Source organism: Montipora capricornis, chromosome 3 (genome assembly GCF_036669925.1).
Source record: "Montipora capricornis isolate CH-2021 chromosome 3, ASM3666992v2, whole genome shotgun sequence".
In the NCBI taxonomy this organism is placed as follows: Eukaryota; Metazoa; Cnidaria; class Anthozoa; order Scleractinia; family Acroporidae; genus Montipora; species Montipora capricornis.
In genome coordinates, this window is record NC_090885.1 from 43,743,704 (window position 1) to 43,760,281 (window position 16,578).

The window sequence follows — 16,578 nt, forward strand, 5'->3', positions numbered from 1 at the left end:
TTCATTATGCCTTATTAATATTTCACAAAAATAATGGGATCAGAAGAATTGGTCTGGATAACTGAGGTTCAACTGTACCTTTATAGCAACCAAAATTGAATACTACAGTTTACAAAAAAAGAATATTTTATATTGTGGGAGCATTTCTAGGATTATGGGGGCAGTCTTTGTGCGTTTTGCGACTGTGTGTGGTACTCCCACACCATTTGCAATTCTTTCCCCCAAGAGTCACTACAGCACTTTCAGGAGCATCAGGAACAGGAACTGATGTTATTTCAGTGCCACTGACCAGTCCCTCATCAACAGCATTCTGTGCAAGGAGGACTGCTTCTTCTTCCAAAAGATCAGTCTGCTCTTCCTCTCCATATGTGTGCCTAATTTGGCAATTCTTGACATATTTCTTTCTACAAGACAAGAAAGAGACGTAAGACTATGTTTGCAAGCACTGTTATACTTCCCCTTCAGTAAGTAGTGGATTTCCTAGTACAGCAGACCTAGGAACCGTAAACCGCAGGCAACTCAAAAGACAAACAAAACAAAAAAGCCAAAAACACAGAAACACAGAAACATTGGTAGCATTTCGTTTCCCACCCATTTGTGAGATATGTAACAACCTTATCATTACAAATAAAAAAGGTTCCACTATCCCACCAATACCAAAAAGCTATCTAGATGGGCAGTAATTACATTTTGATTCAGTTTGTTCAATGAAGACCTGAAAAGAGTTGTAAAAAATAATTTGGTGACCCTGTTTATAGTTGATGACCACTGCACTGATTAGTTATACCTCAATTCTTGCTCCTCGGCTCGGTTTACTTTTCTCTTGACTCTTTTCTTTTTCCCCGCATCCGTCTTGTAGTATTCCAACCGTTTCATTCTCTCTCTGTTGTCATGTTGGCACTTGTGAAAAGAAGAATACATTGAACATAATATTCAATGAAATTATAAGTATGCACTCAAATCACATGTCCACATGCATATAATATAGAACACTGAGCACAGGTGCTGAAGTTTGTCTATTCCTTTTCTGTTCTCCTCACTATATTGGAATATTTTTTTAACAGTTGATATGATCATTATAATATCCAAACAGAACTTCATATCCCAAATCATCCCCACCTAATCATTACAAAGCAACACCTTCTTGTTATGAAATCGACAAGATTTTGTTTACATACAATCTCCTGAATTCCACTGAGTACTGGAAGGCCCATCCGAGAATACAGCTCAATGATCCAGTGGTATTGTGCCCCTTTTTCTTTAAACAGCCATGTCATGTTTGCCTGAATAAGGCCCAGATTGGTAGAGGCCTGGTAATGTTTTTGGTGTAAATTTGTATCCTTGGCCCTGAATTTTGCCAAAACACTAAAGGTGGCCTCTGGCATGTTTGAGTGCCCTTTCCCTAACTCTGGGTCAATCACACTCTTTGCATTTTTTGCCCTTTCAGCACACTCTATCTCATAGGCAAGCCCATGAAACTCACATTTCAGGGGGTGAGTACAGTGATATGGCTGTCCTTGGCATTTCATATCTGGGTAAAACCCATTTTCATCACAATCACAATTCTTACAAGAGCACTTTGTCAGGGGATGAAAAGAACAAGACCCTCCCTCCCATTCATGAATGTCCTTGCTGTGGTATTTGCCAAGTGTCAGCATGGTCTCTCTGTACTTTTCAGGACTATTACCAGCCTGAACTAGTGCACAGTAGTGATTCCGCTTGGCATTTTGAATAAATCCGGGCCCTATACAACCACATACAGGTTTGTTCCTTGTTGCAACAAAAGTATGCTTTTTGCCAGCACAGCAGCATTTCAATGATTCTATAGAAGGAAATTCTGATTTGTGCAAGGCAATACATCCTGGGGTAAATGTTGACATTTCCTTTAAATAACTCTAGACTCCTGTTCATTAGAGAATGAATATCGAAACCCTTTGGCAGACGAAGAGTCGGCATCCTGCCAATTGATTGCAACATTTAGGCCTTCTTCTTTTGCCTGAGCCCAAAGCTTCTGGCTAAGATGGCCCTCCGCTGACTTAGCTGTACCTTGCCATAAATCTTCATCGCAAATCCTGTCTGCACCTCGCATTGACAGGTGCCCATAATACAGAAGGGCACCTGTGATATAATTTTTTATCACAAAGGTGCAATTTTGACTAAAATGCCCCCATATTAGCCAGCAACCATCACAGCATGTTACTGCTCTGGACCAGCTACCGATTTGATCTGATGGGAGTTGTATCATTTGATGTTTGGCATCATCACACATCTCATCAAGCATGTCTTTAATATGAGGAAGGGCAAGGTCAATCACTTCCAAGAAGGGTTTTTCTGAGGTAACACCCAAACCCAAACCTCTCCCAAGGGTTTTCCTATAACTAGCATACCCATGCCCACTTATGAAAAATGCTAAAGAGAGGGCCAAGGATACTATTTGCCTCCATGAATTCTGGGCAAGTTGGCTGCTCTGTGGTCCAGCACCCACAACACTTGAAGATAAACATCATAGCCCCTCCAAATCCCTTCTTTTCACATGCAGTCAGAACAAGCTTGCCTATGACAAAAAATAAAACCAAAAATTTACACTCAAAAATAGTTTTCAGTCCACAGTGTACATTTTTCATATCAGTCAGGATGTCATTGAAAAAAGAAAACAAAAAGCGGTTCAGCAATTTGAATGACATGGTAAGCTTGAATCACACAACAAGAGGTGAGTGCTACGATTTATAATGGTAATAGGACTGAGTGGAGTCCAATTTGGTCTGTATTTTTTTGTAATCATATGAGTGATAAACACGAGTATGATTATATGTAAAAACCTTTCACACTGAAATCCTAAAATTACACAATCGATCGTTTTTCTGATGATATGAAGGTCATACAAACACAGACATCTCTTGAATCAAGTGCAACGAAATTTTTATTTGCACTACTTACTTGAAGACACGGGTATAAATTTCTAATTCATACGCACCTTTACACCTCCCATTGTATGAAGGGCAAGAGAAAACGTTGTTGAAATCTCTGACAAGCTGTAATATGGAGGAGGTTGTGCCCACAAACAATCCCTCTGGAATGATCAAACTGCCGATTAAAAAAAAAAAGCGTTCTTTCCATGTGTAGAAACAGTTCACAATTTGACAAAATAAAATGTGAATCATGAAATGTTAAAAAGACGGCAAAGGGAAGCGTATTCATTTTTGACAATGTGAAAGCATACTGAAGTACAAATGTATCACTTCAAATTGTGGAATTTTAGAAAAGGAAAACGGAACATTACTACAAGCGACCAGAGAAAATACTTACCCAGATTTGACATGACCTTCGGTAGTTGTTTTTTTCAATGGTGGTTGGTAATCTTCATCGGAATCTTCCCCGCAATCTTTGCTTGTGGACGACGCTTCTATGGCGACTTCTGAGCTACCCGTATTTTCCTTCACAAATTGATCGAGTATTCCATTAGCCTCTAGTTTGCGTTCTACGTCTTTCAAGCTCTTGAATTTCTTACCCTCTGGATCCACGTACGTTAAGTGTACTCGATTTCCAGATTCGCGAGACAAGATTTTCCACCCAGCTTCTTCAAGTAGTCAAGTGTTCAGGCGAATTCTTAAAGCGCTTCCCGAGCCGCCAACTTCGTGAGGACTTCTTGACCAGTCTTTCTGATTGCCACTAGCCATCAATGGGTATAATTATTTCTTTGATAAATGAAACTCTCTCTATATATAACTCTTTTTGGATAAATAAATTTCTATATGATATAAATCCGTGCGATATTTTCTTTCAAAATCGTCTACCGAACGCGTTGTCAAACAAAGGATATCGAATGGTGTCTAGCTGTCAACATGCAGAGATTATGGCCAGCAAGGTGTTGTTGCTAGGTGAAGGCGTTATGCCACCCTCTCATTGGTTTCGCGGGAAAAATAGATAAACAAAAAAGGTCAACTTTATCGTATATGGGGGAGTATTTTATGTTTCACCACTGCAAATACTTACTGTGGACACCGCAAACATGGATGCCATCGAAATACGCTCGAAACAACGGGAAATGAGAAATTTTCCGCAATTTATGGCCGATTTACAACTACAACAGCCAAATACACCATGATAGGGAACTATGTTTTTCAATCTTGCCTCTTAACGATAAATCGTTGGGGTTTCAAACTTGGCAGGGCAAAAGTAAATAGAAGACGGGAAATTTACACCGCAGTGCGCACTCTGGAGCAAAATATTTCCCGAGTTAAGGATTCTCAAAATTCGTCAAGGTAAACAATCATAATTTTGTTCATAAAAATGTAACAATATGACATTTGAATGCACACTGTGGTGAAAACTTTCGTTTTTGCTTATATTTTTTGCATACCTAATGTTGTCGTGAAATAATAAATCCCGTTTCCGTTTTGAGCTTTAAGGTGAGTTTGAGGGGACCTGACCACGCCCCATATTTTCCTGAATTCCATGCATTCCTGAGCAGTTGACTTCCCCTGGAAAATTTTTTTGGAAACTCTGAGGATTGACTAATAACTGGCCGTAAAGTGGCCTAGCTACTGTTTTTTATTCTGTTTACATACACCGCCAAACATAGCCCAAATTCGGTTAATTTAGCCTCCAGGAATACCTTAAAACAAACCTAACCATGACTCCCCTGCACAACCACAGATGCATGACATTGGAATTCAATGCTGTTTTGACCCTATTTGCTATAAGACTGTGGAAACTCAAACAGATGAAAAGGATAATGCATCTACCAATGTTTCTGAGAAGCCAAGCAATAAGCTTTCCTTACCTGGTCAAGATGGCACACATGTCTCAGACGAATCAAAAGTTAAACTTGACCACAGTTATGCCACGCAGCGGCCCCCTTATGTAATTTTCCCTACATATGAGGATGACAGCTTCAATGCTACCTCACCACCTCCACTATATGAAGTAGAAGTTGTCCTGAGAACAACTACGGAGGATGATGAAATTGTGTTTGGAAATGAGAATGGTGATGATAGTGGGGATGATGATGATGATGAGGACCTGGATCCCCATTGGTTACCTGGTGAAGAAAAATTTACACATGACGACAATTTATTGTCTGAAGATGAAAATGACGGGGACTCTACATGTAGCACTCCTGGCTGCGAAAAGAAATACCTGGTATTTGATTCGTGTCTCAATAAGTTGCTAAAATGGTGTCCGGACTGTGGAGACGTCATCATCCAAATTGAGAGGAAAAGAAAATTGGTAGTACGCTATCAATTGAGTTAACCTGCCACAGTGGCCACACCACTTACTGGGATTCACAACCAGTGGTGAAAAAGAAACCCTTGGGTAACTTATTGATGGCAGCATCCATTCTGTTCACTGGTAACACCTTTGCTGCTATCAGTCGCTTTGCCTCATGTTTCAATCTTTTTGTGACAGTGTTTATTACAACACACAACTAAAGTATTTGTTCCCTGTTGTTAATGAGGCACGGGAGACTGAAAGTAGACGCCAAATTGAAAAGCTTAATGGGAAGGCAGTTGTCAACCTTGATGGCGATGGCCGTTGTGACAGTCCAGGAGACTGTGGGAAATATGACACCTACACACTAATGGATGATGACATTGGAGATGTGGTAGCATTTATTGTTGTTCAGGCTTCAGAGGTAACATCGTCTAATGCTATGGAAAAAGAAGGCTTTTCCAGGTGCATAGAAATGCTGGAAAGCAAAAATGTCACCATTAGTAGGATTGCAACAGACCGTCATGTGTCCATCAGCAGTTCCATGAACAAAGACCACCCAACTATTAATCACCAGTATGATGTTTGGCACCTCTCTAAGTGGGTGGTAAAGGGTTGTGAGGAACTGTCCCCATGGATACAGTCTATTGCTAATCACCTCTCGTGGTCTGCTGTAACCTGCAATGGTAGTGTGGATCTTTTGCATGAAAAATGGAAATCAGTGTTGAATCACACTACCAACAAACATAATTGGTCAGGGAACACTCATTTTCACAAGTGCAGTCACAGGTGCATTTCATCCTCTGAAGCTAAGCGAATCTGCTGGCTCAAACCAGGTACCTGGGCTCACTTAGCTTTGGAGGAAGTGGTCCTAAACACTAAGCTCATAAAAGATCTGGCTAGGCTTACTGACTTCTGCCACACTGGCAGAATCGAGGTCAATCACACAATGATGCTCAAGTACTGCTCAAAAAGAGAACATTTTTCGTACCAGGGCATGGTTACCAGGACTCAACTTTCTGCACTTGACAACAATGCAAACACTGGTTGTAATCAAGCTCAAGTACAGGTCGGAGAACATGGAGGCGAGGCACGCTACAAGATGTGCTTTCCGAAGGCCCATATAGTCCATGGGCCAATTGGCTAAAAATGGCGGATCGTTACCACTCGAGGGGAGGAAGGCCACCATATATCAAATTAAAGCTTATCATGTGTAGATTTTAAAAATATATGATGGAAATGTTGTAAGAGTAGCTTAAGGGAGTCACGTGACCTTGATTTTTGCATAATGAGCATAAATTGATAATATACTAGAATGCGGCTTTTAGCAAGTAATTCTCTAGATTCTGCATAAAATAAAGCAGGCATAAATAAGATATAATGTCTGTTCAGTGTTTTGTCACCTTTAAGGATAAATAGTCACGTGACAGTGACGTCACTTCCGGTCGGCATTAAAAAAAACCCTCAAATTTTGTCTTTTTTCCTTATTTGTTTTTAATCTGTGAATACAACAGATACTGAAGAACTTCCTGATAGTTATACTGAAGCCGAGCTCAATGCATTTTCTAGATTATGCGATTAGATAAGGAATGAATTATTTCAGCGCAATAATATAATGGAGCTGGTACAATTAAGTGATATGCTTGGAGAGTGGATGTTGGAAAATGGGGTAAAAGAAATCAAGCAGTCAACAATAACTCACTTAAGAAGAAAACTTAGTGTTGAATTTGGAAATTCTTCACACTTGATTCAAAACGAATCTAACAGAGTTATTGTCTACTCAGATAGCCTCACACGAGATCAGCTAGTCTTATTTCATCATCGCCTAAAAAAGGAAGTAAACGTTTTAAGGGCCTCTCGTTCACACATTGGCGAAAGTTAAAAGACGTAGCTAGTAAGATTAGGCAGTCTGTAAAGTAACACTGCGCTAAACAAGAGTGGCCTCCAGATCCCTTCAATATCACCCGGGAAAACAGTGGCGCTCCATCTATAGTGACAACCTTTCTTCGGAATGTTCTAGGTGGCGTAATCAAGAGCGCGGTGAACGCTTGACCTGGCTTTGCAGTTATGTTGGCCAAGACCTTGTTTGGTATAACCCGTGGTCAGGATACAAGCCTGCAAAACACATTCTGTTACCCTCGGCAGTCAAATCGCTAACAGGTATTTCATTATTATAAACATTATTATAAATGACTGCAATTTATTCACGGTTAAACTTTCTATCAATTTTAAGGTAACGTTGAGCTTATACAGATTCTAAACCGTCTTGGGCACGGTATATCATATTCTCAACTCGAAAAGGTTGATACAGCCCTGTGCCTACAAAAGCTTGCCATTACACCTGAAGATGGCATCCCTCTCCCAAGCAACATAAATTATACCCAGGTACAAATACTGTCCTCGCCTTTGACAACATTGATAGGCTGGAAGGAACCCTGTCCAGAGGTGAGACATCGCATCGTGTTAATGGTATCGCCGTTCAGCCTGTTACTGATCAGAAAATAGTGGTCCCCAAGGTGGAAAAGACAAAGAAAAGATCCTTCTCTGCTCCAGAAGAGCGTCTCCCAATCTACAATGTTGGCAAGCGAGTTGGGGCCCCGCCAAGAAAGGGAGGGATGTTGACAACGAAACGATTCTTAAAGAATTTACAAAGAAGAATCTGCTCTTCATCCTTGCTCGTCTACATTATGCAGCCCATCAACAAAAGGTCAGCAGCTGGACTGGGTCTAACATCACGGTTCATGACAAGACGCCATCATTCGCAATAATGTAGGTAATTGCCGACCACTAATGCACCAGCCACTGATGTTTCTACTGTCAACGAAGCCCTCAACCGATCACTCACTATCATGCGCTCTCTCCATCTCAAGCATATGTGTTTTCGATCAGGCCATCTATGCCAAGGCGTTTGAGGTGAAGTACAAGGAGTATGAGAAGTTCAAGCCCATAGTTCTCCGTCTTGGAACTTTTCATACCCTCGGTACATTGATCCCTATCATTGCCGGGTAAAAGGTTCCAGCATGCTGGTCTAAAGGACTTATTCATTGAAGCTGGGGTAGTGGCTGAGGGCTCCCTGTCTGCAGTTCTGGAGGGGCGAAACTATAACACAAACTGGCTTACGAAGCATTCATGAGGGTGGCATTGGAAGGATTTTATCCTTCGCTTAACGAGTCACACCGAGCGGACAGTCGTCAAGTACAAACATGTCTTTATGAAATTGGTAACCAAGCCGATGAACTGTGTAAAGAAAGACACGATGAGGTTTTCAAGAGCCGAGTTTTCCAGCGTTTTTCTGAACTTTTTGCTGAATACACTCTTCATCTCCGAAATACCAATGGCCCCCTTTCAGCATTCTAGATGTCTTATATAGACAAGATCGAGCTACTACTTCACATGATCCGTGCCTCTAGAGAAGGTAATTGGGAACTCCATCTCCCTGTGTCTGCCAGATGCTCCCATGGTGCTTTTCCTACGATGCTATTAACTACGCAAGATACATGTCAGCTTATTACAGTGATATGACAAGTGTACCAGATAGCACCCGGAGGTACACGAGTTCACGAGAGACGGTGGACTTTCAGTTCAGTTGAGCAACGACAATACATTTGGAAGAATTCCCGTTGACCAGACTCTTGAAGAAACCGTAAATAAAGATACCCAAACACCTGGGGGTACCAAGGGCTTTAGTTTGAAACCTGGAGCCGTACAAAGGTACTACTTGACGGCAGAATTTAGAACTTTGTTCCTGCGCAGTTTGCGCGAAATGGTCGGCTATGCGGCGGTATGGAGAAATTCTCTACGAAACAATGATGTTCCATCTCCAGTTGCTCATGGCTGGTCTCTTGTAAATGACGGAGCTCAAGAGAGATTGGTGATAGATTGGATGAGTGGACTCCCGGCACCAACAGCTGTAATAGACCTTATATTATGTATGTGCAAGAAGGCCTGTAATGATAATTCATGTGACTGCATTCGAAATGGGTTAAAGTGCTCCGACCTTTGCCGCCTAACAACTTGTTCTAACCGTCCAGATGAAGAAGAGGACATCCATGTAGACCTGGATGAAGAGGACGTTGAGTTTGACTGAAGTTTCTTGAGTGTGAGTGTGACATTTTACCTACACATGAGAAACACTTATCAATCTGAGAACACAGGCTACCCATTTTAAATCTTATTTTAAGATACATTTAGAATAACGCTAATTTCTATAACGTTTAGTCCTTTTTATGGTAAAAATGCTCTGAATTGTATTTTTTTTAATCACATAAAAGAAAAAAGGCGAAAAACCAAAAAGATAGACAAAATTTGAGGGGGTTTTTAACCACGACCGGAAGTGACGTCACTGTCACGTGACTATTTATCCTTAAAGGTGACAAAACACTTAACAGACAGTATATCTTATCTATGCCAGCTTTATTTTATGCAGAATCTAGAGAATTGCTTGCTAAAAGCCGCATTCTAGTATATTATCAATTTATGCTAATTATGAAAAATTCAAGGTCACGTGACTCCCTTAAGCTACTCTTACAACATTTCCATCATATATTTTTGAAATCTACACATGATAAGCTTTAATTTGATATATGGTGGCCTTCCTCCCCCAGAGTGGTAATGAAAAGCCACTTGGCCCATGGACTAATAAGCGATGGGTAGTCAAGCCAATCAGTGAGAAGAAATCATACCATTATTTGTCAGGTATGAGGAAGGAAATGCAGTTGCCCAGCCTTTGCCTGTTCAGCTACCAAAGAACATTGCCTCAGAGCCAGCACCACTTAAGGCAGACTTGATACAACAACATCGATCAAGATTTAACTAATGAAAATAATGTGTAGCTTTACAAGTAACAATTTTTCGTGCATAATAATTTTGAAGAATCTTGATATAATTTGAAGAAACATTGAATCGTTACTCTTTCACCCTAACTGATAAACACAAGTCATAAACTATATATATATCAGTGCTGAAAGTAAAGTGAAAAATACTTCGGAACAAGTAGTCAGTAATTTTACCAATGAGAGAATGAACACATGAATAATATGACACCCATTCAGAGGAAACAAAAAACAAATATAGATGGTACAGTATAAATGAAATAGGCCTAAGTAATAATGAAGTTTTTATATATCATTTCAATATTTTGAACTTGTAAATAGTTTTATGGTCAAACCAGATCACGCATATGCATACCGAAACCCTTAAAAGGCAAACTCTTCTTCTGGCCCAGGTAGGGGATAAAAGTTACGTATGCACATAACAGCACAAGATGGAAGAACAACCTTATCTCTTTCCCTAAAATCCCCCAGCACCATCGGGCCAGTTGCCTGTAAGCTATATGTCTAAATAGTTTATGCTCTGGCCCATCATAAGGGTCTTTGTGTTGCTGCTTGCACCCATCTATTGATACAGACTGGATGAAACCCTGGGTGTTGGGTTATACATGTGGGCTCGTCTTGGCATTCGCCACTTGTGACTGCCTCAATATTTTTATTTTTGCCCACCTCAATCTCTTGGCAGCAAACGCATGCCTCCACTCGTCCCATAATCTGGCAATTCTCACATGAACACCTAAATTATAAACAAAAATGCAGTATCACATTGCGTTGTGTTCACCAAATGAAAGGATGTACTGCATAAACCAAATTACCAGTGTATGAGTTGGTGAAGCCAGCAGCACAGTAAACAATTCGTAGTATTGACAAGTTAAACATGTATTGCAGTAACATTCCCGATCTGCGAACCATATTATTAAAGTTATAATTGATCTAGGCTATGTTGTACTCACAGGAATGATTAAAATCGGCAACATAAACAGTTGTCACAACCAGACCGAGAAGGAAATTAATTCGTGCTCCCAGAGTTTTGTCCGCTTGATCTACAGTATAAGACACAAGCAGAAAGCCACACCGCCGTAAACAAATAGTCTTAGATTGTACTTTCATCCTGGGTTCCATGGATCTTCGTTAGTTCCTACTGTAGACTTGCCACAAGTCGACCTACTGTTTTAAGTAATTAATTGATCAAAGCTCGGGCTTTCTAAACTCAATTTCGCCTGAGAAAAAGTAGAATTGTCCACTGAAAAAAGGAACACATTCGAGTACATTGTGAAATCACAAAGAAAAAGCCAAAATATGTAATTTTCTTCATGCTATTTATTTAGGCTTAAAACGCTTAAAGGGCAACTGTCACCTAAAAAACACTTTTTCGCAAAAACATTCCCCGTAGTCCATTTGTATTGATGGAATAAAAAAGTTCATCTTTCGAAGCTTCCTTCCCCGTTAATTCAGCCTTGAAAGTTCGTATTTTGCCGCTCGTTGGCAGTTCCACCATGAAAACTTCGATTCTGGGTCATGTGACATCATACGTCATACGTGTGTAACTTTCATAAAGCACTGAAATGGCCGACTCATCGAGTAGCAGTGATAGCTCCATTTCTGGATCTGATTTATCTGATTGCGAGCGAGCTGTAGGGGAGGATACGATGGAAAATGAAGTTGTGTCTTTCCCCGGTATTCAGCCATGGCGTTTTGAGCCTCCAGGGAGAGTTGTGCGACACAAGAGCGTAAGGATGATATCGAACGTCCACGCCATCGTTGTGACCAAGATAGTGAAGAATGGTGAGTTTCTTGAAGCCTTGGATGTCAAAATGGCAGCGACTTTCCAAGTTAAATTGTTTTACCACAATTGAAAGTAGTCGTGACTATTTTCCATTTATTATATTTACTGTAGCTTCAATAAACACCTTTCGATCAGACGAAAATGCTGTTGCTACTTTCCAAAATCCACTACCTGCTGATCGCTTTAGTAAATAAAGAATAAATGCTATACCGAATAATTGCATTGTGACTAGACTTGATAGACAACAAATGCAAGGAAACAATGTTATGTGCTTGTAATATTTCGATATAAATAATCTATATCATCTTCGGACTAAGGTGGGATACAAGTAGCAGAATTTAAATACTGCGAGATTGTGCAACAGTATAATCACGTGAAAGTGAAAAACAAAGAAACGAAACTGTCAGGAGAATAGGCGGAGTTCTCTACTGGCTTTTAAGCCATTGTTCAGAAATGGTGTTAGACACTTAATATGGTAAGCTTCTTTCTATAGTAATAGATTCCAGTTATCATCGCGATCTATTATGTTAGTGTTATCACTCACAGTTTGGGCGAAGAATTCTTTGTTGATTACAGTAGTAGATGAAATGTTCTCATTTGTAAAAATATCCGGTAAGTTGTATAAATCTTGTATGTGTTTCATATTATCACAATCGCGAAGATGTTTATATATAGCGCTTTCTTTGTCCGTGAGTGCATGTTCTTGTGTTCGGACAAACAGAGTTCTGTTCGTTTTGCCGATGTACGAAGAATTACAACCAGGGCAGATGAATTCATAAACAACATTTGATTGGCTTAATTGTGGCGTTTTGTCCTTAGTGCTTGTGAAGAAACACAATTTTGTTGTCTTCTCTTTTATTCGGATGTGAACATGGCGTGTGTATAATCTTGTTTGGGGATCAAAACTACTCCTTCTCCTTTGTCCGGTTTTAATATTACAGATTACATTAAAGACCTGCAATCGACCGCTGTAATATTAAAACCGGACAAAGGAGAGGGAGTAGTTTTGATCCCCAAACAAGATTATACACATGCCATGGACAGTCTGTTTTCTGATCGTACGAAATTTAAGCCCATTAAGACAGATCCTACTCATCGACGACTTTTTTACATCCAGAATTACCTTCGTACCCTTGTGAGGCGAGGCGAACTAGACAAAGATTCATATAAAAATATCCGACCCCGAAATGCCAAACCTGCTCGTGCTCATGGCCTTCCGAAGATCCACAAAGCTTTCCACCAGCTTCCAAAGTTCCGCCCTATTATTGATACAACCGGTACCACGCACTACTCTGTTGATAAATTCATCAGTGAGCTTCTACAACCACTCACACTGAATGAGTTCACATTGAGGGACACTTTCGACGCAGCAAATAGAATCCAGGCAATATCTCCAACTTTGTTCGACGAAGGTTATGAATTCGTGTTTTTTGATGTGGAATCTCTCTTTACGAATGTTCCTCTCCAGTGGACACTGAAAATCATTATAGATCGAATCTACAAGAAGAAGCTTGTCAAAACCAATCTCAAGAAATCTACACTTCGCAAACTTATCCGCGACACATGCACGAAAACTGTCTTTTCTTGCAACAACCAGCTGTATGAACAAACCGATGGTGTTAGCATGGGTGGATCGCTCGGTCCAGTGCTGGCAAATATTATCATGACAGAATTTGAACATGAAATTATAAATAACCTCATCAATCAAAGTCTAATTGCCTTCTATTGCAGATACGTAGATGACACTCTCCTTCTCATTACACGCAACACAATCACCACTATTTTGGATCACTTTCACAAGTTTGATAGAAATATCCGCTTTACTTGCGACTTATTTGAAAACAGCACTCCGCACTTTCTGGACATCAACATCACTATTGATGGCCTTGGCATCTGCAGGAAAGATACTTTTACTGGACACTACACTAACTTTGACAGCTTTGTACCTTGGCGACACAAAATCTCTTGGGTCAGAGCACTGATTGACCGCATACATCAAATCTGCACTCCTAACAAAATTAAAACCGAGCTTAAGTTGATAAGGAAGTTTTTATCATGGAATGGTTTTCCTAAACGCGTTGCCAACCTATTAATTGATCACTTTAAAACAAATGCACAGAAAAGGGCTTCAAATCATCTTGCCAACGATACCTCCCACAACAACCAGTATCCCACTATTTGGCTCACCATCCCATTCGTCAGTGACCTAACAACACAACTTGTTAAGAGGCTTAAACGTTTGTCCGAACACAAGAACATGCACTCACGGACAAAGAAAGCGCTATATATAAACATCTTCGCGATTGTGATAATATCAAACACATACAAGATTTATACAACTTACCGGATACTTTTACAAATGAGAACATTTCATCTACTACTGTAATGAACAAAGAATTCTTCGCCCAAACTGTGGGTGATGACACTAACATAATAGATCGCAATGATAACTGGAATCTATTACTATATAAAGAAGCTTACCATATTAAGTGTCTAACACCATTTCTGAACAATGGCTTAAAAGCCAGTAGAGAACTCCGCCTATTCTCCTGACAGTTTCGTTTCTTTGTTTTTCACTTTCACGTGATTATACTGTTGCACAATCTCGCAGTATTTAAATTCTGCTACTTGTATCCCGCCTTAGTCCAAAGATGATATAGATTTATATCGAAATATTACAAGCACATAACATTGTTTCCTTGCATTTGTTGTCTATCAAGTTTAGTCACAATGCAATTACTCGGTAGAGCATTTATTCTGTTGCTACTTGCTTACGTGTTCATGTACTCACTGTGTTCACTTCAGTACTTGATTAATTTACATTACCGAGGTACCGGCTTTGGCGACTACTGCTTTGGCTGTAGCTTCGGCATATATTTAAGGTCACCGCACCAGCGCTATTTCAACTTAGAATGCTCGCTGCTTTGTTCACTTTTTTGTGAAACAAACAATCGCAGAAGCTGCGAGTGTTGCAACAGAATAATTATTGGCTTCCATCATTGTGCTATTCTGTTTCACTTCTCGTGATATCAGTTTTGCCAAATTGTTATGAAGGCTTATTTTTCGTATTCACCGGCTCCAAAATTTCACTTTTTAGGGTGTGTGGAATTTTAATTTGAACCTTTTCGAAAGAGAAGAATGATGTCTCCTTCGTTTATTTTGTGAAGTTTCGATTGCAAATGATGCACCCATGCATCAAACCAATCAGTGTCTTGTGTTTTCATGCCTATCCTTTTTGACCGCGCTATCAACCTGATAGTCGGATTCTTCTGGCTTTCCATGATCTTATAGAAATCTAGGAATTTCTTTTACAATATTTTACACAAGAAGGTGATAAGTTTCAAACAAGCCTTACTATTAATAGAAAACTTTTACAGCACATCATCATGGAATGGGAGAAGAATGTCTTTCGAGATATATTCCTAATTTGCACAGTAAGAAGGTCTCTAACTTGATGTAGTGTTCAATTCCCTCTCATGACCTTTTCAATTATAAACTATCGTTGATGAATAGGTGCCTCTGTGGAAATTGCCACAAGATGTGGCAAGAAGAAGAGAATATTTGCTGCCGGGAGATTGAGGAGATTCAAAGAAAAAATTTGGAGGCTGTCGAGATAGAGCACCTAGGAGCACCTCCGGATTGTATTGTTCAGCACACTGGCTTCCAGGCTGTGTGCCTCAACGACTGGGTGTTACAGGCAGCTTGGCTTCAGTATAAACAACAGTATGGGACCTCTGCATATGAAGGTCCTGATCATAAAAAGAGTAGGCACGTAGCCTACAGGCAATTAGTTAGGTGGTGCTGGGGAGTTCTTGGCAAGGAAATCAGAGTTCCTCTGCCTTCTTGTGCAGTTAACTGCATCAGAGCTCAGTTCCAAGAGCCTAGGAGGTCTGAAGATGATATGGTGTTTTCAGGATTTAGATATGCAGATGAATAGCAATAGACAAACTTGAATTTTATTTTTATAGAGTGCTTTTCAGTCATGACTAGCCACCATATTGGATTAAGAAAACAAAAGAAATAATTTGCGTGAAATAGTATTTCAGTTCCCACATGACTAGTAAGCGACACCAACATGGCTGTCGTGACATCATGTGAAAACACTAAAACACATTTTTGGGCATAAAACTTGTACATGTATAAGTGTGAGGACCTAGCCTAATTCACTAAGCTAGATCTGTTATATCTGCTAACAAAACTTGCTATTGCTTCTTCTCTGTCAGGCCCTTGTGCTGATGCAGCAAGGGGTGGTGGAGTATTGATCTGCAGAACACCCATATACTCCTTCAATGGTCTTGGGTTATCCTCATAACTAAGAAAGAGCTTTGTAATGGCACTGGAGCAATAACCTAGGAAACAAAATCTTACGTTAGCAATGAAGTCTGAGGTGATTGGCGCATTAGGGGATGATTTGCCATGCTCGAGTCATGATATATATTGTACAGTTGTCATTGCTTTTGTTTTGGTATTTCATTTTTACATTATAGCCAATGAATCATACTACAATATTGACCTATCAACTGACTATTTGGGCAGGGATGAACTACTGGTACAGCAAGGCAGGGGAAAACAACAGTACATTTAATTTGTCAATATTAATAGGATTTCTGTTGATCATTGCATCGTCAACAAATTCAGTGATACATTATTATTATTTATTATTATCTATCTATTACAATTATTATTATTATTATTATTTTTATTTTTATTTTTTTATTATTGATTTGATCCTACCATAAGTTGCTTCTGTTT

General features: G+C 39.8%; 2 protein-coding genes and 2 pseudogenes across 2 annotated transcripts; 3 read left to right on the top strand and 1 right to left on the bottom strand.

The window, feature by feature from the left end:
* Positions 1–25: 25 nt before the first annotated feature.
* Positions 26–2,507, bottom strand: LOC138041399 (uncharacterized; annotated as a pseudogene).
* Positions 2,508–4,656: 2,149 nt separating this feature from the next.
* On the top strand, positions 4,657–5,684 carry LOC138040348 (uncharacterized; annotated as a pseudogene).
* Positions 5,685–5,686: 2 nt separating this feature from the next.
* Positions 5,687–6,358, top strand: LOC138040349 (uncharacterized). Its single transcript, XM_068886091.1, has one exon. It carries the CDS (start codon positions 5,687–5,689, stop codon positions 6,356–6,358), a length of 672 nt encoding a protein of 223 aa, XP_068742192.1.
* A 5,247-nt stretch (positions 6,359–11,605) lies between these two features.
* On the top strand, positions 11,606–15,763 carry LOC138040350 (uncharacterized). The gene is made up of 3 exons (XM_068886092.1): positions 11,606–11,825; positions 12,768–12,997; positions 15,338–15,763. Exons 1-3 carry the CDS (start codon positions 11,606–11,608, stop codon positions 15,761–15,763), a joined length of 876 nt encoding a protein of 291 aa, XP_068742193.1.
* The last annotated feature ends 815 nt before the right edge of the window (positions 15,764–16,578 follow it).